We start from the raw sequence: 26,222 nt of genomic DNA, 5'->3' as shown, positions 1-26,222 counted from the left end.
CCGAGATGCCCTTCAACAGATGACTGGATTAAGAAGCTGTGGTTCATATATACAATGGAATATTACTCAGCCATAAGAAAGAATGTATTCTCAGTATTTGCTGCAACGTGGACAGCACTGGAGCAGATAATGCTAAGTGAAATAAGTCAAGCAGAGAGAGACAGTTATCATATGGTTTCTCTCATCTATGGAACATAAGAACTAGGATGATTGTTAGGGGAAGAAAGGGATAACGAAAGGGGGGGTAATCAGAAGGGGGAATGAAACATGAGGGACTATGGACTATGAGAAACAAACTGAGGACTTCAGAGGGGAGGGGGGTGGGGGAATGGGATAGACTGGTGATGGGTGGTAAGGAGGACATGTATTGCATGGTACACTGGGTGTTATACGCAACTAATGGAGCATCGAGCTTTACATTAGAATCCGGGGATGTACTGTATGGTGACTAACATAATATAATAAAAAATCATTTAAAAAAAAAAAGAAAAAGGAATTTGATTTCTTTCATCCATGTTATGTGGTTTTAAGCATAAAATGCCTGTACATTATTTCTTAGATTTTCAGCTGCACATTTAATGTTTCTGAGTAATTGCAGTTGGTATTTTTAAAATTTTGGTGTCCATGTTGGTACCATGTTCATTCTGTATCCTGTGACCATGATCATACAGGTTTTAAGATTTGTTTTGACGATTCTTTGGAATTTTCTACCTAGTCGTGGATCTGCAAATGTGGAAAGTTTTTTTTTTTGTTTTCCTTTTTTTTCTTTTTGACATGTATGCCTTTAATTTTTGTTTTGCATTAGCTAAAATATTTAGGACCATGGTAAATATGAATGATAATGGACATCATTGGCTTTTTCTTGATCTTACGGGGGAGCACAGTGAGTCCTTTACTATTAATTATAATATTAACTGTAGTTTTATAGATGCTTTTTACCATGTTTAGTTCCCCTTTTTTCCTGTTTTTCTGAGTGTTTTTTTTTTATGCATGAGTGTTGAAACTTTTCAAATGCTTTTTTTGCGTTTATTGATAATGATCGTGTGATTTTTTTTCTTTAACCTGATAACATGGTGCATTACTGATTGGCTTTCAAATTATCCATGTGTTCCTGTAATAAACCCCACTTAGCCGTGTTATATATTTCTTTTTATATTTGCTGAATTCTGGACCCTGTATTCATTAGGGATACTGGTCTACAGTTTTCTGTTCTTTTATACTATCTTTGTCTGGTTTTGTATCAAGGTAACACTATGTTCATAAAATTACTTGGTAAGCGTTCCATCCTCTTTTTCTGAAACAGATTTAGTGTTAATTCTTCTTTAGACTTTTGGTAGACTTCTGTGAAACCATCAGCCTAGAGATCTCTTTTGGGGAGATTTTTAAAAATTATTTATTTATTTATTTATTTATTTAAAAGATTGTATTTATTTGACAGAGCACAAGCAGGGGGAGTAGCAGGCAGTGGTTGAGAAGCAGGCTCCCCACTGAGCAGTGAGATGTGGGGCTCAATCCCAGGACTCGGGGACCATGATGTAAACTGAAGGCAGATGCTTAACTGACTGAGCCACCCAGGTGCCCTGGGGAGGTTTTATTTATTTATTTATTTATTTTTAAGATTTTATTTATTTATATGACAGAGAGACAGCCAGCGAGAAAGGGAACACAAGCAGGGGGAGTGGGAGAGGAAGAAACAGGCTCCCAGCGGAGCAGCCCGATGTGGGACTCGATCCCGGAACACCAGGATCATGCCCTTAGCCAAAGGCAGCCGCCTAACGACTGCGCTACCCAGGGGCCCTGGGGTGGTTTCAAATTATGAATTCAAGTTCCTTAATAGTTATAGGGATATTATGTAATTTATATAAGTGATTTGTAGAAGTTTGTGCTTTTCAGGGAATTGAATGAACCATTTTGTCTAACCTTTCAATATATGTGTGTAAAGTTTTTCATAGTATTGTCTTATTATCCTTTTGATGTCCTCAGTATTTGTAGTAATACCTTCTGCTTCATTCTTAGTATTGATAATTTGTGTCATTTTTTTTGTCTTTCTTGCCAGAAGTTTGTTTTGTTGATTTTTAAAAAGGATCTTCTTTTGTTTCATTATTTTATAGTTTTCATTTTTATCTTTTTATTATTTCCTTCATTCTGTTTGCTTTGGATTTATTTTGTTCTCCTTTTTTTTTAGGTTACCAGGTAAAAACTTAGATTATTCATTTGAGACTTACTTTTTTCCTAACATGGTGCTTATTTTTAGTGCTGTTTTTCTGTCAGCACTGCTTTAACTGTGTTCCACAAGTTTTGATATGGTGCATTTTCATTTCTTCCAATTTAATGTATTTTAAAAATTTCCCTTGAGACTTTCTCTTTGACCCATGAATTATTTAGAAGTTTGTTTTAGATCTTTTTTGTACTTTTCTGTTCTTCTGGTTTGGTTGTATTGTTGACATCATTTGGCTGAGGATGTGTATTTTGCTCTTGTTGTGTGGGTGTTCTATAAATGTGGATTAGATCCCGCTTGTTGATGGCATTTTTTAGTTTATAAGCTTGTTAATATTCTGTCTAGTTGTATCTAGTCTTCAGCTATAATTGTGAATTTATATATTTCTACTGTTTATCATTTTTGCCTCATACATTTTACTACTCTATTGCTTTGTGCATATAAATTTTGGATTGTTATGTGTTCTTAGTGGATTAACTCTTTTATCATTATGTAATGTTTCTCACAATTTTCTTTGCTCTGAGATCTATTCTCTGATATTAATATAAGCACTCTGCTCTCCTTAGGTTGATGATGTCCTTTTCCATTCTTTTAATTTTGACCTGTTTACAATGTTTTTTTGAAATGAGTTCTTTGTAGATAGCATGTAGCTAGATTTTGTTTTTTAATCAACTTTATCAAGTCCTGTGTTTTAACTGGTATATTTAGGCCATTTATATTTAATATAGTTATTGTTGTGTTAGGGCTTAAGTTTATTATTTTATTTTTTGTTTACTATTTGTTTTCGTGTATTTTTTTCATTTCTTTGGGTTATCCTTTACCCTGCTTTACTATGGGTTACTTGAACATTTTTTTAAAACTCCGTTTTGGTTTATTTATAGTTTTGAGTATTTTTCTTTTTATAGTTTTTTTATTAGTCCTTCTGGGTTATCACATTGTATACGGATAACTTACCACAGTCTACTGGTGTTTTCATTTTGCTAATTCAACTGAAGTATAGAAACCCTGCCTTTTGGGAGGCCTGGGTGGCTCAGATGGTTAAGTTGCTGCCTTTAGCTCAGGTCATGATCCCAGGGTCCTGGGATCAAAGTCCTTCATTGGGCTCCTTGCTCAGTGGGGAGCCTGCTTCTCCCTCTGTCTGCTGCTCCCCTTTCTTGTGCTCTCTCTGTCTCTCTCTCTCTGACAAATAAATAAATAAAATCTTAAAAAAAAAAGAAACCTTGCCCTTTTGCCCAGTGTTATAATTTTTGCATCAACTGTCAAACATAAAACTCAGAAGGAGGAGGAAAGTCTATTGTATTTGCCCATGTTCTGCTTACTGAGTTCTTCCTTCCTTCCAGATAGTCCAAGGTTCCTTCTTTTACTGTTTCATTTCATCATAGAGAACTTCTCTTAAGCAGCATTTTAGAATAGGTCTGCTGATGACAAACTGTTTTAGTTTCACTTCATCTTCGGGTTTCCTAGTTTCCTCTCTATTCCTAAAGGATAATTTCACTGGGTATAGGATTCTGAGATGATAGTTCTTTTCTTATACTACTTGAAAAATGTACTAATTTCTTCTAGACAACTTTCATGGGTTATGATAAGGAATCCACTGTTGATTGAATTGCTTGCTTTATATATGTTAATTTCTCTGTTACTGCTTTTAATTGTTTTCTTTTTCTTAATGTTTTGTAAGTTGGTTATGATGTATCTTGTTGATCACTTCGGACTTATCCTTTCTGGGGTTTGGTGAGCTTCTTTAGTCTCTAGATTTATTTATTTAGCCACTCTGGGGAGTTGTCAGCCATTATTTAAGTATTTTTTCAGCCCCACCTCATGTTTCTTTTCCTTCTGGGATTCTGATTGACAGGGTTGCTAAATCTTTTGTTATACTTCCTCAGTTCCCGGAATCTCTATTTTTCCCTCTAGTTTTTTTTTCTTTCCCCCAGCTCAGTGTTCAGATTAGGTAAATTGTGTTGTTTTAAATTTCAGCTAACCAGTTATTTCCTTGTGTCCTCCATTCTGCTGTTGAGCCTATCCATTGTTTTTGTTTGTGTATTTTTTCTTTTTTAATTTAAATTCAAGTTAGTAAATATATAGTGTAGTATTGGTTTCAGGAGTAGAATTTAGTAATTCATCACTCAAATATAACACCTAGTGCTCTCACAACAAGTGTCCTCTTTAATTCCTATCAGCCATTTAGCCCATCCCCCCCACTCTCCTACCCTCCAGGAACCCTCAGTCCTTTTAGCAGTCTCTTATGGTTTGCCTTTCTCTCTGTTTTTATCTTATTTTATTTTTCCTTCCTTTCTCCTATGTTCATCAATATTGTTTCTTAAATTACACAAATGAGTGAAATCATGTGATATCTGTCTTTCTCTATTTCACTTAGCATAATACATTTTGGCTCCATCCACCTTGTTACAAGATTTCATTCTTTTTGATGGCCAAGTAATATTCCATTGCTGCCTGTGTTCTCCTCTAGGATTTTGATGATTTCCTGTCTCACATTTAGATCTTTCATCCATTTTGAATTTATTTTCATGTATGGTATAAGAAAGTGGTCCAGTTTCATTCTTCTGCATGTGGCTCTCCAGCTTTCTCAACACCATTTGTTGAAGAGACTGTCTTTTCTCCATTGGATATTCTTAACTGTTTTGTCAAAGATTAGCTGCCCATATAGTTGTGGGCCCATTTCTGGGTTCTCTGTTCTGGTAATTAATTGGTGTGTCTGTTTCTGTGCCAGTACCATACTATCCTGATGATTACAGCTTTGTAATAGAGCTTGAAGTCTGGGACTGTGATGCCTCCCAGTTTGGTTTTCTTTTTCAGGATCGCTTTGGCTATTCAGGGTTTTTTCTGGTTCCATACAAATTTTAGGATTGTTTTTTCTAGGTCTATGCAAAATACTGGTGTTATTTTGATAGGGATTGCATTGTGAATGTGTAGATTGCTTTGGGTAGAATAGACATTTTAACAATATTTGTTCTTCCAATCCATGAGCGTGGAATGTTTTTCCATTTCTTTGTGTTGTCTTCAATTTCTTTCACTAGTGTTCTGTAGTTTTCAGAGTATAGATCTTTTATCTCTTTGATTAGATTTATTCCTGGTATCTTATTGTTAGGGTACAATTGTAAATGGGATCTATGCCTTCATTTCTCTTCCTGACCTTAGGGGAAAAGCTCTGTTTTTCCCTATTGAGATGATATTTGCTGTGGGTCTTTTGTATATGGCCTTTATGATGTTGCGGTATATTCCTTCTATCCCTGCTTTCTTGAGGGTTTTTATCAAGGCAGGATTCTGTATTTTGTCAAATGCTTTTTCTGCATCTATTGAGAGGATCATATGGTTCTCATTTCTTTTATTAATGTGATATATCATGTTGATTGTTTTGCAGATATTGAATCACCCCTGCAGCCCAGGAATAAATTCCACTCAATTGTGGTGAATAATCCCTTTAATGTACTGTTGGATTCAATTAGCTAGTGAACCTATCTGTTTTTAATTTTGGTTAATGTATTTTTAGTTCTAAAATTTCTGTTTGGTTCTTTATATTTTCTTTGGCAAGACTTTCTATTTCTTTGATGAAATTTTCTATTTTACATTTTAAAAAAAATGCATAATTATTAAATTTTATCATGGCTGCTTTAAAATGTCAGATAATTCTAACATCTTTGTGCCATTGGTGTTGGGAATTATTAATTTTCATTCAGTTTGAGATCTTCCAGATTCTTTGTGTGATTAGTGATTTTTTTTTATTGAAAACTGGATATTATGATATAAGACTCTGGGTCTCTGTTTTATCAGACTGTCTTTTGATACTGTACTTGCAAAGGAAATACAGGATGGCTTCTCTTTATTGCCCTAGTTAAGTAGATGTCCAGGTTCCCCGCCAGACTTCTATTGATATCTGGGGTGGGGAGGGGAGTTCTGGTTCTCCACTAGGCCTCCACTGGTACCTCCCTAACTGGGAGGGATGGGAGTGCCTCATAACTACCCCTCACATTGCCTTCATGGACACCTTGTTACTGCCTGGTTGAGGGTAGAGTGTAGGCTGTCCTTGGAATTTTGCTCATTTAGGTGGATGTTGGACCACAGATCTTTTCTATGGTGTTTGGTTGGATTGTGGTTTTGTCTAAAAGTTTTTTGTCTGGGGCACCTCAGTGGCTCAGTTAAGTATCTGACTCTTGATTTTGGCCCAGGTGATGATCTCATCATTGTGAGATCAAGCCCCACATCAGGCTCTGTGCTAGGCATGAAGCCTGCTTAAGATTCTCTTCTCCCTCTGCCCCTCCCCCCTAAAAATAAAATTAAAAAATAAAAGTTTTTTTGTCTTGCAACATTGTTCTTTTCCTAGCCTTTTGGCTAGAGAGAGCAGACTTAAGCTGGAGCTTTTTTCCAGGTTGCCAGCCTTTTCAGCTCCAAGTCTGAGAAATATGAGGCATCAAGAAACTTCTAGAATTTCTAATATTTTCTCCGATTTTTATACCAAGGTTTTAAAACACATATATATTATCTTTTCCTAATGATATTAAAAACTTAAATTTTTTTTCATTTGAGTGTAGTTGACACACACTGTTACATTAGTTTCGAGTATACAACATACTGATTCAACTTTTCTGTACTTATGTTTTGCTCATCACAAGTGTAGGTACCAAATGGCACCATATAGCACTATTATAATATCATTGACTATATTCCCTGTGCTGTGCCTTTATTCCTGTGACTTATTCCTTCCATGACTGGAAGCTTGTATCTCCCTCTCCCCTTCACCCACCTTGCCCTTCTTCTCACCCCCCTTCCCTCTGGCAACCATCAGTTTGTTCTCTGTATTTAAAGGTTGATTCTGCTTTTTGTTTATTCATTTGTTTTAGATTCCATATATGAATGAAATCATATGGTATTTGCCTTTCTCAGTATGACTTATTTCACTTAGCATAATACCCTCTAGGTCCATCCATATTGTCACAAATGGCAAAATCTCATCTGTTTTTTTTGGCTGGATAATATTCCACTGTACATATATATACACCACGCCTTATCCAGTCACCTGTTGATAGACATTTAGGTTGCTTCTATATCTTGGCTATGGTAAATAATGCTGCAATAAACATAGGAATACATATATCTTTTCAAATTAATGTTTTTGTTTCTTTGAGTAGATAACTAATAGTGGAATTACTGGATCGTATAGTATTTCTTTTTTAATTTTTGAGAAACCTCTATACTGTTTTCCACAATGGCTATACCAATTTATATTCTTGCCAATCTTGTATGAGGCTTCCTTTTTTGGATTTAAGGTTTATTGACCAAATATTTATATTAGATTGCATTTGTTAAGCCACTCACCACCCAATCATTGTGCCTTTTGATACCCATTAAATCTCAGTATATCTAATTTTATTTAATTTTATTTTTTTAATTATTATTGTTTTCAAGAAGAGTGGGGGGCAGAGGGCGAGAGAGAATTTCAAGCAGGCTCTTTAAAAAAAAGATTTTATTTATTTGAGAGAGAGAGTGCACACAAGCAGGGAGAGGGGCAGAGGGAGAAGGAGAAGCAGACTCCCCACTGATCTGGGAGCCCAGTATGGGGTTCGATCCCAGGGCCCCAGAATCATGACCTGAGCAGAAGGCAGACGCTTAACCAACTGAGCCACCCAGGCGCCCCAGAATTATCCATGATCCTAACCCGGTGTTTTGTTGTTCTACTATTGTTAAAAGTTACTAAAATCACTGTGATAGTTATGATCATAGTAAGCTGTAAAGCAGTGAGGCCCTAGATGATCACTTTACAAGCTGACATTGTAAGATATAACCAACAGACCATTTGTCAGTAATGGTGGAGGAGTGGAGAACCTATAGTGCCGACTTTCCTGTGCCTTTGATTTCTCTGTGCCAGAAGCATATCATGATCTTATATTCTTAAACATTTTCAAGTTGACTCTTGTCTCAATTCTCCTTATTTTTTCTTTGAAAATTACATTTCCAATTTCTTAATTCTTGTTGACTGCTCATTTCTTTTAGAAAAAGTCAAATAATTTTAAAAAGTTGATTATAAAATTACTTCCTTTTAATCTTGCATATTTCCAACCCATTTTTTAATTAGAAAAAAATTGACTTATTTTTAGCTTCTGTATTTGATTGTAGTATTTGAAATATATCATGGACATAAATATATATACTAAGATGGTACATATTTTTAACAGCATTCAACCATGACATCAACATTGAGGAGATTGGGTGAAGACATATTCAAAGGAGTAGTAACTAAGGGAATTCAAGATAATTCTTTAGAATATTCAGTGGAGAATAAACCAAAGACAGCTGCTTTCTTTAAGAGCTCCAATTTACCATTGAGATTTTTATCAACTTTAATTGTTCTCAAAACAGTCACTCAAGGTAAGCTTTCACTTGTGCTTATGGCATAATTTTTCATAAACAGAAGAGAATAATATATAATGAAGTAATTCTTGCATAATCAAATGTTTTCCATTTTTAGAATGAGATTTTTATAATGGTGGCACATTACAATAAACTACTTTTATTTGATGAATTTGAGAAAGTGGAGTAGTCAGTTGGATTGTTGTCTTCTCCTGGAAGACTATATTGATTCTCTTAGATCATGTTCCCACAATAACCTATGCTTCCCACAATCATTGCATTTATTGTATAGTATTGAAATTCCTAATTCGTTAATTTTTACTGGAGCAGGTGTTGGCAAGCTGTATGTAGCCCATTGACCAGATCTGGCCCACCACCTGTTTTGTAAATAAAGTTTTATTTAAACACATGTATGCTCATTTTTTACTCGTCTAATAAACTGTTTTTGTCTTATGACAGAGCTGAGTAGTTGGCAACAGAGACTATATGGCCCCCTAGAAGCCTATATTATTATGTGGCCCTTTATAGAAAAATTTTGTCAGTCCCTACGCTAGTTTGTAAGTTGACTGAAGAAAAATATTGCCTTGTTTACTATTATCTCCCTGCAACTAGCATAGTGCTTATTGTATAATAGTGAATAAAGAAATGAATGAATTAAAAATAATGTTTCAATCAGAGTTGACCATTTTTAATACAGTTTTGCTATACAGCTCTAAGGAGTTATGTTTTTGGATTACTGAATAAGATTTTTGTTTAAGTATATACCAATATAGTGAAACATTAAATATGCCATCTTTTATCGTTCCTGTTTGTTAAATTATATAACTCAGTCTGGTTGAAGTTTTTTTAGTGGAAAATGGCAATAATTTAATTTTACTACTTTCTCTGAAGTGTGTACTATTTAGTTACACCCAATTATGGAATTTTACAATAACAATAACAAAAAACGAAACTATAACTTGTCTTCTTAGTTTTTTCCTTATGTTTATGGTCCTCATAGTTAAACAGTTTGAGTGGTAACTGTTTGAAACATCATTTATGAGAAGGGTCTATTAGTCCAAAATAAAGTTCACCACATATCAACATGCATTATAACATCATTTGATAAAATATAATTTGCATTACTGATAAAACTAATGCAATAGAGAAATAAAACAAGTGAGGGAATTAGGTACTCTCTGTCACCACTTCTGTGCAGTACAGTATTGGACATGCTGACCATCTTCGGTGAGCCATTAAAAAAAAAGAAAGATGAATATCAGAAAGGAATACAGAAAACTGCTCATTCGTGGATACGCTGTATAAATCAAGGACATTCAATGAAACTAGCTAAGAAATTTAGTGAATATAATGTGCTGTGTTCTGAATATTTGTGACCCCACAAGATTCATATGGTGAAATGCTTACCCCCAGAGATGATGGTATTAGTAGTTGGGGGCTTTAGGAGGTCCTTAGATCATGAGGGTGGAGCCCTTATGAATGGGATTAGTGCCCTTATAAAAGAATCTCCACTGAGATCTCTAGCCCTTACACCTTGTTAGGACACAGTGAGAAAGAGGTTTCAGGCTGTGAACCAGGAAGTGGGTCTTCACCATACTGGCGACTGTATTGGCAACTTTGTCTTGGATTTCTCCACCTCCAGAACTGTGAGCAGTAAAATTCCTGTTGTGTATAAGCTACACAGTCTCTGGTATTTTTACAGCAGTCTGATGGAATTTGTGTTTCAGAAAATGAGCTTCAAACAAAATTCACAAAGTCTGTTGACTTTCAATACTACCATTACCATCTATGACTGTCTATGGCTGTATAGTATGACCACTGTGAATATCACTAACAAACAGCAATAACATGTAAAAGGAGAAATCTTGTTAATGTAAAAAAAAAAGTATAAAATTAGGATATAAATCTTATTTGGCGTCTGTAAACTTCATCCTTTGTGAGATATAATAGGGTATAAATAAAGATGTGGGTGTGACACTGTGTGGCTCAGTCAGTTGAGCATCTGACTCTTGGTTTTGGTTCAGGTCACGATTCCAGGGTTGTGGGATCGAGCCCTAAATAGGGCTCCACTCCCAGCGGGGAGTCTGCTTGAGATTCTCCTTCTCCCTCTGCCCCTCCCCCCACTAGCATTCCCGCACACACTCTCTTTCTCTCTCTAAAAATAAATAAATCTTTTTTTAATTATAATAATATTTTTTTATTATGTTAGTCACCATATAGTACATCCCTGGTTTTTGATGTATAGATAAATCTTTAAAAAAAGATACAGGTAAATAATAGATGAGTGGAGAGGGTAGTAAACACTATTGCTGGGTGCCTGGGTGGCTCAGGTAGTTAAGTGTCTGCCTTCAGCTCAGGTCATGATCCCAGGGTCCTGGGATCAAGCCCTGCATTGGGCTCCCTGCTCAGTGGGGAGCCTGCTTCTCCCTCTGCCCCTCCCCCTGCCCCTGTTCATGTTCTCTTTCTCTCGATCTTTCCCTCTCAAATGAATTAAAAAAAAATCTTAAAAAAATAATAAAGATTATTGCTGACGTTAAATGGCAGAAATAAAGGATTTTTTCTTTTAGGGTGGGGGAGGGGCAGAGGGAGCGAGAGACTCTCAAGCAGGCTCCACGGCTAGCACAGAGCCTGATGCAAGGCTTGATCTCACAACCCTGAGATCATGACCTGAGCCGAAATCAAGAGTCAGGTGCTTAACCACCAGAGCTACCCAGGCACCCCAGAAATAAAGGACTTTTATTCTTCCTAACATATATTCTTCCTAACATATATATTAAAAATTATAAGATACTCCAAGTGACTTAGTGTAACAATACCAATGAAAATTCAAGTATAGTGTGTGTAAGTTGAGAAAGTGGTAGGAAAGTTTGAAATAATACTTGCAATGAATGTAATAATTTAAAACAAGTAAAATAGCAACGTGGGTAGTGGCTTACCTTAGCAGATTTTAAAGCAACTCTGATAGAGTCAAAGAAGAAGGCAGATTAGAAAGATCTTGACCTCACTTCCTCCCATGGATACAGCAAATCTATGGAACTACATATAGAGCAACTCTTTCTGCAGATGACCTGAAGGCTAGGAGAACAGCTATTCTACAGCTAAAGATAAAAGGAAAAAGCCACATCATGAAGGGTAGGAGGGGAAGAGACATGGTCTGCTTAGGAACCTAACACGTGGTGTGGTAATCGAGAATCAGGAAGGACATCACAGGTGCAGAGACCTGCCTGAGGGGTTCAAACCCTACATTGTGAGCCCTCACTCCACAGATCTGCTTTGGGAAGACAAGCCCACATAATGTCTGGCTTTGAAGAATAGGAGGCCATAACTCTGGGAGGACTAGAGGGAAATGGAGACTCTGCTCTAAAGGGTTCATACGCAGTCTCACTCAGACAGCACAGGGCAGCGATTTGAAAAGCACCTGAGCCATAAGTGAAGGAGATTTATTTACTAATTTTAGGGCATGTGCTAGAGGGGTAGGGATCTGTAGGAACTTTCTCTAGGAGCAGAGTGCTGACAGGTGCAATTTTTCTTGCCCTCCTCAGCCTAGCTGGCATGATGCTGCCATGCCAGTTGACGCTCTCCATCTACCTTGATGACACTGCTTGCCCTATACTAGCATTCCCCTGTGGACATGCCTTCCCCAGGGCACTTGCCCTGGCATGCACATTTTTAAAGCACCTCCCACTGTCCAGCATGCCTGTAGCAGTCAAAGATAGGCATCAACAGCCTTCACACTGGTGATTGACCCCCACCAACCAGCATAGCTGCAGCAGTTGTAGCTGGGCCTCTCGTTCAGCTGTGCCAGGGCCAGACTCTCCTACCACTGCACCCATAGTAGTCGTGGCTGGGCATTGGAGGCAGCTGGTCCAGCAGTCACCTCAGCCCACCAGTTGGCACAGCAGTTGCAGCCCAGTCACAATAGGAATGTGTTTGTAGCCCACAAGGGGACACCCCTTGAGGGTTGGGTTCTGTTGACCAGGGAGCATTGTGATTCTGGACCCCACAGGATGTTTTCTACATAAGGCCACTACTGTCAAGACCAGGAGACGTACTGACTTACCTAATACATAGAAACACAGAAAGTCAGACAAAATGAGGAGACAGAGGAGTATGTTCCAAATGAAAGAACAAGACAAAAACCTCAGAAAAAGATCTAAACAAAACAGAGATAGACAGCCTACTTGATACAATTCAAAGTAATGATCATGAAGATGATTCCTTAACTTAGGAGGAGAAACACTAGAGGAGTCAACCACAGATCAGAGGATGTGGAACAGCTCAGCAGTCAGGAAGACAGGGTAGTGGAAATCATCCAAGCTGAACGGCAAAAAGAAAAAAAGTATAAAAAAGTGATATAAGGGACCTCTAGGACAACATTAAGCATACTAATAATTGCATTATAGGGGTTCAGAAGGAGAAGAGAGAGGCAGCAAAAGCAAAAATGAACAATTGAGACTACACCAAACTAAAAAGCCTTTGCGCAATGAAGGAAAACATCCACAGAATAAAAAGAAAACATACTGAATTAGAGAAGATATTTGCAACTGATATATCTGATAAGGGATTAATTTCTAAAATATATACAGGACTTAATACAGCTCAATACTGAAAAGAAAATCTGATTAGAAAGTGGGCAGAGAACGTGAACAGACATTTCTCCAAAGAAGACATAGAAGTAGTCAGCATCACTAATCATCAGAGAAATGCAAATCAAAACCATAATGAGATAACACCTCACACCAGTCAAAATGTCTGTTATCAAAAAAACAAGAAATAGTAAGTTTGGCAAGGATGTGGAGAAAAGGCAAGCCTGGTATGCTGTTGGTGTAATGTAAATTGGTGTAACCACTGTGGGAAACAGTATGGAGGTTCCTCAAAAAATTAAAAATAGAATTACTAAATGATCCAGTAATTCCACTACTAGGTATTTACCTGAAAAAACAAAAACAGTAGTTTGAAAATATATACGCACCCCTTTTGTTTACTCACTGCAGCATTATTTAAAATAACCAAGATAAGGAATTAAGTATCCATTGTTACATGAATGGATAAAGAAGAAGATGTGGTGCATACACACACACACACACACACACACACACACACACACACAAAGGAGTGTCACTCAGCCATACAAAAACAAATCTAGGGCACCTGAGTCACTCAATTGGTTAAGTATCTGACTCTTGATCTTAGGTCAGGTCTTGATCTCAGGGTCATGAGTCAGGTCACACACACGCTAGGCCTGGGTGTGGAGCCTACTTTGAATGAATGAATGAAGTCAATTGTAAAGTACAGCATAGGGAATACAGTCCGTAATATTGTAATAACCTTGTATGGTGACATATGGTATCTAGATGTATTGTCTTGAGCATTTTGTAGTATATTTAAATGTCAAATAACTATTTTGTACTCCTGAAACTATTGTAACATTATAGTCAACTGTATTTAAGTTTAAAAAAATAAAAGAAATACAATTTTAAAGTTAAAATAGAACAATCATGATATATAATAATGAGTAATTTTAAAACATCAAAATAGGGCAATAGGATTAGTAAGTCCAGAAATGACACAATTTGCATTTCATATATACATATTGAATTAGTGAATTTGGTTGCTTCCTTGTGCAAGTCACCTTTTTAAGAAAGTAGAAACAATGATAAGACAGTACCTGCTTTCAGGGGCGCCTGGGTGGCGCAGTCGTTAAGCGTCTGCCTTCGGCTCAGGGCGTGATCCCAGCGTTCTGGGATCGAGCCCCACATCAGGCTTCTCCAGTAGGAGCCTGCTTCTTCCTCTCCCACTCCCCCTGCTTGTGTTCCCTCTCTCACTGGCTCTCTCTGTCAAATAAATAAATAAATAAAATCTTAAAAAAAAAAAAAGTACCTGCTTTCAAAGTCCTTAGAGTCTGGTGGGTAAGTAGATTGTAAATATTTCTTTCTGTTCATCTTATAATTATCCACACAGAAGTTTAAATAATGTGCTTCTGGTTAAAGAGAGATGATAAATTAGTTCTGGTGGTATGATTTAGGGGATCAGGAGAGGATTTAGTATAAAGGAGTTAGCATTTGAGCTGTACTGTCAGGAGTGTGTAGGATTTCATAGGCAGAAAATAAAGAAGGCTATTCCTGAAGGAAAAGTATGAGCCAAAGTTTGGAATTGTGGAAGAGCATGGCATCCAAGAAGACCAGTGAGTTATTCAACAGGAAAACATGTGGTGGGCTCACAGCTGCTCCTCAAGTGGTGTTATATCAACCTCTAAAAGCACAACATTACTTTTGATTTATCTTCTTTTAAAAACGTATGAATCATACGTAACATGTTTTTTTATAAAGATTATTTTATTTTAGAGACAGCACAAGCGGGGGGTGGGTACAGAGGGAGAGGAAGAATCTCAAGCAGACTCCCTGCTGACCTTGGAGCCTGACACAGGGCTCCATCTCACCACCCTGAGATCATGACCTGAGCCGAAATCAAGAGTCAGATGCTTGACTGACTGAGCCACTCAGGTGCCCCTATCATACCATGTTTTTCTGTAACTTGACTGTTTTCAGTTAATAGTGTGTTTGCAATTCATTCTATACTGACAATATGTAGTAAATTTTTAAGCTCTCTGTGATAATTGGTAATAAAATTTCTAACCAGAATTCACATTATGATATCTCTTGCCCATCCTAGTCACTTCATAACTGTCTTGTTTGTTTTTGTTATGAATTTTGGCCAATTTCTAAGCAAATAACTTCTGAAGTAAGTAACTTCTGAAAAGTGTGTATATTCTTAAGTATAATCATAATTTTAGTATATAAAATGGAAGTTGAAAAATTAGACTAAATTTCCAATTTATTTTAAGAATCTCTAAGAAACCTGTAAGTTTATTATCCTTCATCTAAATACGTGAGTACACAATTGATGCTCTTCCTGTAATTTGAAAAATTATTTGTTTAGGCGTTTTTTTCTGATTGTGAAATGGTTTTAAAAGTTTTTAAAAGAAATAACTGAGAAACCACTCAGAATTCATTTAGAAATATATATTAAAACTATTTTTTAAAAAACCCTATAGGAGATTCCAGAGGTACTTGTGTATTAAATTGGTGATTGAAAATAATCTCTTAGGTCTAGGGGCACCTGGGTGGCTCAGTCGATTGAGTGTCCGACTCTTGGTTTCATCTCAGGTCATGATATCAGGGTCATGAGATAGAGCCCTACATTGGGCTCCGTGCTCAGCGGGGAGTCTGAGATTTTCCCTCTCTCTCTGCCCCTCGCCCTGCTTTCTTACTCTCTCTCTAAAAATATATAAATAAATCTTTTAAAAAAGAAAATAATCTGTTAGGTCTAATTTGACCGCAGACAAACTTTGAGAGGTGGAACCAAATTTTAAAAATTAGTTAAATCATTACCAAACAGGCAGAATGAGTATGATTAACTGAAATAAGTCAGGTATGTTATTAAAGATCTAAGCAATAGATTTTTAAAATACTAAAATGCGTTTAAAATAAGCTACATATTGCCTTACGGTGTATAAAAATTACCACCCATGATCCTCTCCTAATTTTGGCTAACAAAGCACATAAAGCAAAAATATGGTTCTCTAAAGTTGTAAAACCATCCCTAGTTTGCCATTTAATTGACAAACACATCTGTGATTAGTTTTCATTCAATTCACTGTTGTGGTCTTTAGTTAAAAACGTTTGAGAAATTTGAGAGTAAGTAAAGTTTAATAACGCCAGTACTTTAATTTCATTACTAGTGGGCTTTATGAATCTATAAAACTAGAATACACCATATGCAACATTTCCCAAACTTATTTAACTTCCAAATCCTTTTCAGAAGAGTGATATATAGCACTAGTTTTCTGAGGAGAACAATTTGGGAAATGCTATCTTACAGTTTATGAAGCGCCATTGTAATACCTTATGAAGGTTCATATTACCCTGAGGAAAACTTTGAGGGAGAGAAAATTAATGTTAAAAAAGGTGAGTGGTTAAAAGGTGAAATTCACATTGGTATCAAATTCTAGAGCTGATGAACTGATCTTTCCTGACCTTGTGTTTTCTGCCTTCATTGTTGGGTGCTGTAGACGATCAGTAAGCTGAGGGATGAAAGGCAGCTGGTGGATCTCAGTTTATATAATCTTGGGGTAGAGCAAAGTAAGCCAAGTAAAAGAACCAGAAAAGGGAAAAGACATGTACTAAGTATAGTTAGGGAAAATGATGATAAGTATAGAGAAAAATAAAAGATACACTGTATTTTTTTAAATTTTTTATTATGTTAGTCACCATACAGTACATCATTAGTTTTTGATATACTGTTCAATGATTCATTGTTTGTGTATAACACCCAGTGCTCCACGCAATACATGCCCTCCTTAATACCCATCACCGGCCTATCCCATTCCCCCACCCCCTTCCCCTCTGAAGCCCTCAGTTTGTTTCTCAGAGTCCATACTCTCACATGGTTCATTCCTCCTTCTGATTAGCCCCCCTTCTTCTTCCCTTTCTTCTCCTACCGCTCTTCCTACTTCTTATGTTCCATAAATGAGTGAAACCATATGATAATTGTCTTTCTCTGCTTGACTTATTTCACTTAGCATTATCTCCTCCAGTGCCGTCCGTGTTCTGCAAATGTTGGGTAATCGTTCTTTCTGACAGCTGAGTAATACTCCATTGTATATATGGACCATATCTTCTTTATCCATTCATCTGTTGAAGGGCATCTCAGCTCCTTCCACAATTTAGCTATTGTGGACAATGCTGCTATGAACATTGGGGTGCATATGGCCCTTCTCTTCACTACATCTGTATCGTTGGGGTAAATACCCAGTAGTGCAATTGCTGGGTCATAGGGTAGCTCTATTTTTAACTTTTTAAGGGACCTCCACACTGTTTTCCAGAGTGGCTGTACCAATTTGCATTTCCACCAACAATGTAGGAGGGTTCCCCTTTCTCCACATCCTCTCCAACAATTGTTGTTTCTTGCCTTGTCTATTTTTGCCATTCTAACTGGCGTAAGGTGGTATCAATGTGCTTTTGATTTGTATTTCCCTGATGGCTAATGATTTTGAACATTTTTTCATGTGTCTGTTAGCCATTTGTATGTCTTCATTGGGAAAGTGTTCATATCTTCTGCCCATTTTTTTATTTGATTATTTGTTTCTTGGGTATTGAGTTTGAGAAGTTCTTTGTAGATCTTGGATATACCAGCCTTTTATCTGTAGTTTCATTTGCAAATATTTTCTCCCATTCTGTGAGTTGCCTCTTTGTTTTGATGACTGTTTCCTTTGCTGTGCAGAAACTTTTTATCTTGATGAAGTCCCACAAGTTCATTTTTTCGTTTCCCTTGCCTTTGGAGACGTGTCATAAAAAAATTGCTGTGGCCGATGTCAAAGAGGTTACAGCCTATGTTCTTCTCTATGATTTTGATGGATTCCTGTCTCACATCGAGGTCTTGGATCCATTTAGAGTTTATCTTTGTTTATGGTGTGAGAGAGTGGGCAAGTTTCATTCTTTTGCATGTTGCTGTCCAATTTTCCCAGCACCATTTATTGAAGAGACTGTTTTTTTTCCCACTGGATGTTTTTTCCTGCTTTATCAAAGATAAGTTGACCATAGACCTGAGGGTCCATTTCTGGAGTCTATTCTGTTCCAATGGTCTATGTGTCTGTTTTTTGCCAGTACCATGCTATCTTGGTGATCACATCTCTGTGATATAGCTTGAAAGCAGGCAATGTGATGCCCCCGGGGGGCTTTGTTTTTCTTTTCTAACATTTCCTTAGCGATTCGGGGTCTTTTCTGGTTCCACGCAAATCTTAGGATTCTTTGTTCCAGGACTTTGAAAAATGTCATTGGTATTTTGATCGGGATGGCGTTGAAAGTGTAGATTGCTCTGAGTAGCATAGACATTTTAAATATGTTTATTCTTCTGATCCATGAGCATGGAATGTATTTCCATCTTTTGGTGTCTTCTTCAGTGTCTTTCATCAGTGTTCTTTAGTTTCTAGAATATAAATCCTTTACCTCACTGGTTCAGTTTATTCCAAGATATCTTATGGTTCTTGGTGATTTTGTAAATGGAATTGATTCCCTGGTTTCTCTTTCTTCTGTCTCATTGTTAGTGTACAGAAATGCAACTGATTTCTGTGCATTGACTTTGTATCCTGCCACATTAGTGAATTGTTGTATGAGTTCTAGTAATTTCGTTGTGGAGTCTTTTGGGTTTTCCGTATAAAGTGTCATGTCATCTGCAAAGAGAGAGTTTGAATTTGAATACCTTTTATTCTTTTTTGTTGTCTGATTGCTGTTGCAAGGACTTCTAGTACTATGTTGAACAATAATGGTGAGAATGGCCACCCTTGTCCTGTTCCTCATCTTAAGGGAAAGGCTCTCAGCTTTTCCCCATTAAGAATGATATTCACTGTGGGCTTTTCATAGATGGTTTTTATGAAATTGAGGAATGTACCCTTTATCCCTACACTCTGAGAGTTTTTATCAGGAAAGGATGCTGTATTTTGTCAAATGCTTTTTCTGCATCAGTTGAGAGGATCATATGGTTCTTGTCTCTTATTAATGTGATCTATCACACTGATCGATTTGTGAATGTCGAACCACGCTTGCAGCCCAGGGATGAATCCCACTTGGTCATGATAGATAATCCTTTTCATGTACTGTTGGATCCTATTAGCTAGGATCTTGTTGAGAATTTTGGCATCCGTATTCATCAGGGATAACAGTCTGTAATTCTCCTTTTTGATGGGGTCTTTGCCTGGTTTGGGGATCAAGGTAATAGTGGCCTCATAGAATGAGTTTGGTAGTTTTCCTTCCGTTTCTATTTTTTGAAACAGCTTCAGGAGAATAGGTATTATTTCTTCTTTGAATGTTTGGTAGAATTCCCTGGGGAATCCATCAGGCCCTGGACTCTTGTTTTTGGGAGGTTTTTGATCACTGCTTCAATCTCTTCATAATTAATCGATCTGTTTAAACAATCAGTTTCTTCCTGTTTCAGTCTTGGTAGTTTGTAGGTTTCCAGGAAGGCATCCATTTCTTCCAGGTTGTTTAATTTATTGGCATATCGTTGATAATAGTTTCTAATGAAATCCTTGGTTTTAGTCGTGATCTCTCCCCTTTCATTCATAATTTTATTAATTTGGGTCCTTTCTCTATTCTTTTGAATAAGTCTGGCCAGTGGCTTATCGATCTTATTAATTCTTTTAAAGAACCAGCTTCTAGTTTTGTTGATCTGCTCTACTGTGCTCCTGGTTTCTAATTCATTGATCTCTGCTCTAATCTTGATCACCTGACTTCTCATTTGTGGGTTAGGCCTGTTCTTCTCTTCCAGCTCCAGCTTCTTAAGGTGAGATTATAAAAACTGCATTTTAGAGTTTTCTGTGCTTTTGAGTGAGGCTTGGATGGCTATGTAGTTTCTCCTTGGGACCGCCTTTTCAGTGTCCCGTAGGTTTGGACTGATGTGTTTTCATTCTCAAAGGTTTCCATAAATTGCTTAAGTTCTTCTTTAATTCCCTGGTTTACCCAGTCATTCTTAAGCAGGATGGTTCTTGGGTTCCAAGTGTTTGAGTTTCTTCCAAATTTTTCCTTGTTTCAAAGCAATGTGGTCTGAGAAAATGCAGGGAATAATCTCAGACTTTTGGTATCAGTTGAGACCTGTTTTGTGACCCAGTGTATGCTCTATTCTGGAGAAAGTTCCATGTGCATTCGAAAAGAATGAGTATTCTGTTGTTCTGGGGTGTAGTGTTCGGTATATATCTGTGAGATCCATCTGGTCCAGTATATCATTCAAAGTTCTTGTTTCTTTGTTGATTTTCTGCTTAGATGATCTATTGCTGAGAGCGGAGTGTTGCGGTCCCCTACTATTAACATATTATTATCTACATGTCTCTTGATTCTGGTTAAGAGTTGGCTTGTGTGTCTAGCTGCTCCCCTGATATTTATTATTGTTATATCCACTTGTTGGATATATCCTTTAAGAATAATATAGTGTCCTTTTGTCTCTCTAACTGCAGTCTTTGTTTCTATAGACTGTAAATTTCTGTTCTGGATCACTCTTGGCATCTTTTTACTTTCATACAACCCCCCCCCTTTAATATTTCTTGTAGGGCTGGCTTGGAGGTCACATATTCTTTCAGTTTCTGTGCATCTTGGAAGGTCCTTGTCTCTCCATCCATTCTGAATGACAGCCTTGCTGAATAAAGGATCCTTGGCTGCATGTTCTTTCACTTAGTGCTTGAATATGTCTTGCCAGCTTTTTCTGGCCTGCCAGGTCTCTGTAGACAGGTCTGACATTATTCTGATATTCCTCCCTCTGTAGATGAGGATTCTTTTCCCCTCGCCGCCTTCAAGATTTTATCCTTGGATCTAATATTAGCGAATTTTACTATTATGTGACATGATGTTCGTCTGTTCTTAGTGACCTTGGGAGGGGTCTCTGCCTCTTGACCGTGAATGCACGTTTCCTTTGCCAGATTAGGGATGTTCTCAGCTACAATTTGTTCAAATATCTCTTCTAGACCTCTCTCTTTCAAAACCCTGTCGGGGATCCCAATGTTCTGACTTTGGAACGTTTCATTGAATCAGTAATCTCCCATAATCTACATTCTTGAGATTGGATTTTTTTAAGCCAAGTTTCCATTTTTTCCTTCTTTGCTATCATCCCAAATCTCCCAACTCACTCATTTGTTCTTCTGCCTCATTTTCCCTGGCCCTCAGAGCATTCAGTTTTGACTGCATTTGATTCATAGCATTTTTAATTTCTGCCAGATTCGTTCTCATTTCTGCCCTTAGAGATTCTATATTCTTGTTAATATTTTCGTTAATATTTTTTCAAGCCTACACATCATCTTGACCATTGTTACCCTGAACTCCATTTCTGACAATTTGGTTATATCCATATCCATTAGTTCTGTGGCAGAGGCCACAGTCTCTGTTTCTTTCCTTTGTTGGGGATTCCTCCTCCTCATTCTGATGAGGAGTGGTTAGGGGGATGTGCAGAGCCCAAATTATTGACCAGGACCCAAGCAAGGTGCACTTGTTTTATAGGGAACTTAGGGATGTGGGCTTCTTGTTTTTTCAGCCTGCCTTCTGGGGGAGGGCCTGCTACACTGATACTCAGGCAACCCTGTTTGGGTAGAATCACCCTGTCCCCTGCAAGGGGGGATGAGGATGGGCACAATGTGAGCTGGTATTTCTGGGCTTTTGTTCTCTGGCGGCTTTCCCTGGCGGTTTTCTGTGACTCTTCTTAGAGTCAGAGCACAGTGGCCGTATCCAAGCCTCTGTCTCAGAACAGAGAGATTGCAGTCCGCTCTCCACTGAGCTCTCCTGGCCACTTTAACTCTGTTTCTGTTGGTGCTGCTAAAAACCCTGCAGCATCCCGGGTTGTGTGCCCCACAGCTGATCTCCCAGTCCTCACTCCCAGGGCCGGCACGTCTCTGTCCTTTGTGCTTCTAACACTGCCAGCTGCCCCAGTTCTTGCATGCACTCCCGAGCTCCCTGTTTCAGTGTGGTTCGAGTGAGCGCTCTGGAGCTCTGGTTTTCAGTCTGGTCGTGCATGCACTCCTGAGCTCCCTGTTTCAGTCTAGTTCAGTTGCCTGCTCCAGAGCTCCAGCTTTCAGTCTGGTTACGTGCACTCCCGAGCTCCTGCGAGCTCCCCGTCTCAGTCTGGTTTCTCTGTGGCTACCGGTCCTCGAGTCTGGCTCACTCCCCAGTGCAAATGGCTACTGCTTCCCAGCGCCCAAGCATGTCGGCTCCCTCCCCGTTCCGTTTATCTTCCGATATCTGTGCGCAGATTCACAGCTCCCCGTTTCGTACCTCAATACTCAGCGCCGGAGATGTTCGTCTGTAGATATCCAGATGTATCTTCCTGCGTCTCAGGCTGATTTCGTGGGTGTTCAGGATGATCTGGGAGATATCCAGCTCAATTCAGGGACCAGCTGAAAAAAGGCCCCCTACTCCTCCACCATCTTTTTTTCTCTCTCCAAAGACACTGTCTTATGTGCTGCAGCAAATTTGGGAGAACTCAAAGTTTACACATAAGAAAAAGTCTTAAATCAGAATAAGAGACTTGTTTTAAGTTTGGTAAGATATTTCCTATTATAAAAGAAAGTTATCCATTATAAGATTGATAAATTTAATATAAAAAGTAAATAGAAATTAGATTAATATGTTAGGTAATATACATAATATTAAATATTTAATAACCCAAATATATATAAGATAATATTTGGTTTCCATTGAGGATAGTGCAAATAGGTTGTTCAAAAAGATAATAATACTTGGTGTGATTTTGACAGTGTAATGCTAAGTCCTTTATTGGTTTTCTCTGAATATTATTATTCCCATATTGGTGTTATTAGTTTATAGAGGTTAGATAATTATGTCAAGCCAGTATTTGAGAGAGTCTGGTTCAGCTCATCTCTATTTAGAGCCCACCCTCCTGACCTTATTTTGTGACTTTCTCAGAGCATGTACTCCAGAGATAATGAAAGAAATAATAATAAATACTTACATAGCACTTCCTCTGTTATGGTCTAAGCTCTTTACATGTACTAACCCATTGAATCCTTACAACAAGGTTATGAGATGTCAGTATTATCAACATCTCAGTTTTGTAAATGAGGAAATTGAGGCATGGAGAGGTTAAGTCTGCACTCTTAGTGACTGTGCTACACTGATTCCCTGAAATAAAATTTAACTGTAAGATATAACCTTGTATCCATTATACTCACAAAATATAAAATGATTGACTATAATGCCAACTAAAAGTCTTTATTGATAAAATGTGTGTATTTTCAAATTACAATATTTCAATATGCAGTATTTCAAATTATAAAACATTTGTTCACTTATAAGATTAATATTACCAAAACTGTCTTGAGAAATGTGCGGTTTTTTAAAGCTTTAATTTAAATTCCATTAGTTAACATACAGTGTAATGTTAGTTTCAGGTGTACAGTAGAGTGATTCAGCACTTCCATACAACACCTGGTGCTCATCTCTACAAGTGCACTCCTTAATCCCCATCACCTGTTTTACTCTGCCCCCCCCACCTCCCCTCTGGTAACCATCTCTTTGTTCTCTATGGTTAAGAGTCAAAACAGGTACAATTTTGATTGTAGCTTACCATTTTTGAAGTACATTCTGCTTACAGGAGCCACCAAAATGTATCATAACCTTTAATAAAATTTATTGTGCTGTCTAATAATGATAAAGGATAAATAATTGACAAACCCGCAATTGGAATAGTGAAGGAAATAAGTTCTTGCAGTGTTGTTGGCATTTTTCTAATAATTCATTTGGTTTTTAAAAATTTATTCCCCATAGTAACCTTATAAGGTAGATGGTGGTGTCATTTTTTACAGAAGAGCAAACTGAGAGTCAGGCATTTGTAAGGGACTCAGATCTTTTCTTGACCCTAAATAATCAGGTCTTTAACAGTATCATCATGAGGACTGTGGAATGTTATATGTCATTAACAGTTTTAAGTATGTAGATGTGGTTGTCAATGTGAAAACACTTTAATTAATAAAACCTTCAGTATGTACATACTAGTTTGATCTATGTAAAGATATGAGAACTGAAAGGTAAGAATCTTACCTGATACTATCGTTTTAGGGACAAATTTCTAATTAAATATACTCTCTCTCCTTTTTAGTTGTGTGCATCGGAGCTAGTTTTGTTGTCGTGCCTCTCTCAACACTTGGCCCCCAACTTATACAGATATATATTTTTGTAAATTATGTACTTATTTATACTTCAAGCCTAAAGAATAAAGAAATGTAGGAATTATTGCCATTCTCAGATATCAGGAACAATGTAGGATTAAGAACTTCAGTTTTGCAGTCAGATAACTAAGGATGAGTCGCAGTCCCATCACTAGCTATGTGACATTGGGCAGGCCCCTTCTTTTCTGTGTTTCACCACAATTTTTTTGAAGAACAAATGAGAATTAATGTGAAGGTTTAGCAAAGAGTGTGGCATACAGTAAGCACTAGCTGCTCGCATTGTCATAAGCATTATTAGTTAGTATTTTTTAACTTCTAAGAGTTGGTTTTACCTGAGATCAGAATTGACGTCTGTTAGACTGCGTTAGATTTGTATTGCTTTATAATAAACCACAAACACTTGTTGCTTAAAACAACAACCAGTTTGGGTACAATTGATAACTAAAATTTCTTAAAATATTCTCTTAGAAGTTAAATTGGTATTGATTTTAGAAAATCTTCACTATTAGGGAAATTAAAATAATGATATAATTTTTTTACTTCTCTCTAAAAAGTAAGACAGCTTAAAAATAAAATCACCAAATACCATCTCCCCCTCCCCAAATTAATAAAGGACAATTTTTTAAGTTCACAGATTTGCTGTGTCATGTAGCATTTAACCTATTTAATCTCAGATGATGTATTAATGAGAAGTGAAGTAATCTACGCCAAATACAGTAGGTGGCACTGTGATAAAAACTTTTGTTTCTGTGAAGAATTGAGTTCAGGATTCATCTATAGTATTCTGCTGAGTGCTAAATAAAGATAGGTTTCTAAGTAAGGCAGACTTGAACAGAATCTAGCAACTTTGCTTAACCTAAATACACATTTATTTACCGTGTTTTATTTTATTTAATTACAAAAATTAAATACAATAATGGCAGTGTTCTTTGAACTAAATTCTACCAAAAGAATAGAATGTACTATAAATTGATTGAGGGGCGCCTGGGTGGCACAGTGGTTAAGCGTCTGCCTTCGGCTCAGGGCGTGATCCCGGCGTTATGGGATCAAGCCCCACATCAGGCTCCTCTGCTATGAGCCTGCTTCTTCCTCTCCCACTCCCCCTGCTTGTGTTCCCTCTCTCGCTGGCTGTCTCTGTCTCTGTTGAATAAATAAATAAAATCTTTAAAAAAAAATAAAAAAAATAAATTGAGGCACAGATTTTAATTTCTCAAAATTCTTTCATATGTATTTAAATATGTATTTATGTATTTCAGTTCTTTCATAGGTATTTCACACAGGTTATCCTCAGCTTCTCATTCTTAATAAAGCTTTTATATTACTTCTTTAGTTTATGTAAACTAAAACAGCAAAGATGAAATGCAACACATCAGCCAGAAGGTAGTAAATTTCAGTGGGGTTGATTCTGTCATATTTTCATTGTATTTCAAAGCACCCTCAAGCCTTCTTTAAACAGACATTTCAGTAGAAAAATTAACTCACTAGTATTTGAACAGCACAAACAGTTTTTTAAATTCCTTTCAATAGTATATTGAAAGAGTTTAGGAAACTGGAGTATTCTTGTATAGTAAAAAGCACAGTGTAAAATTGTTGTAAGAGTACTAGTAGATTTGGGTTGTTTGGTGTGTTGAAGTGTAATGATATAAAAAATGATATCTTACTATCTCATTGCATTGATTCTGGTTAAATTAGTGCTTCTCAATGTTGGCTTTACAGGCTTCCCAGTCATCTGTGGAACATCTTTAAGAAAGTTCCAAGCAAAGATGTGGAGAAAAGGGAACCCTCATGCACTATTGGGGGCAATGTAAATGGAAGCTATGGAAAACAGGATGGGGGTTCCTCCAAAAATTAAAAATAGAACTACCATATATAAAAAAAAGAAAGTTCCAGGGATTATATATATATATATATATATATATA

General features: G+C 37.1%; 1 protein-coding gene across 1 annotated transcript in view; it reads left to right on the top strand.

The window, feature by feature from the left end:
* CCDC138 (coiled-coil domain containing 138) overlaps window positions 1-26,222 on the top strand; it is a 160,299-nt gene that overhangs the window by 85,384 nt on the left and 48,693 nt on the right. The window contains exon 12 of the mRNA XM_034657263.1: window positions 8,407-8,599. Coding sequence (XP_034513154.1) covers window positions 8,407-8,599 — 193 coding nt within the window. The remainder of the gene's footprint in view (window positions 1-8,406; window positions 8,600-26,222) is intronic.

Source organism: Ailuropoda melanoleuca, chromosome 4 (genome assembly GCF_002007445.2).
Source record: "Ailuropoda melanoleuca isolate Jingjing chromosome 4, ASM200744v2, whole genome shotgun sequence".
Lineage (NCBI taxonomy): Eukaryota > Metazoa > Chordata > Mammalia > Carnivora > Ursidae > Ailuropoda > Ailuropoda melanoleuca.
This window is presented reverse-complemented; position numbering and strand designations above follow the sequence as displayed.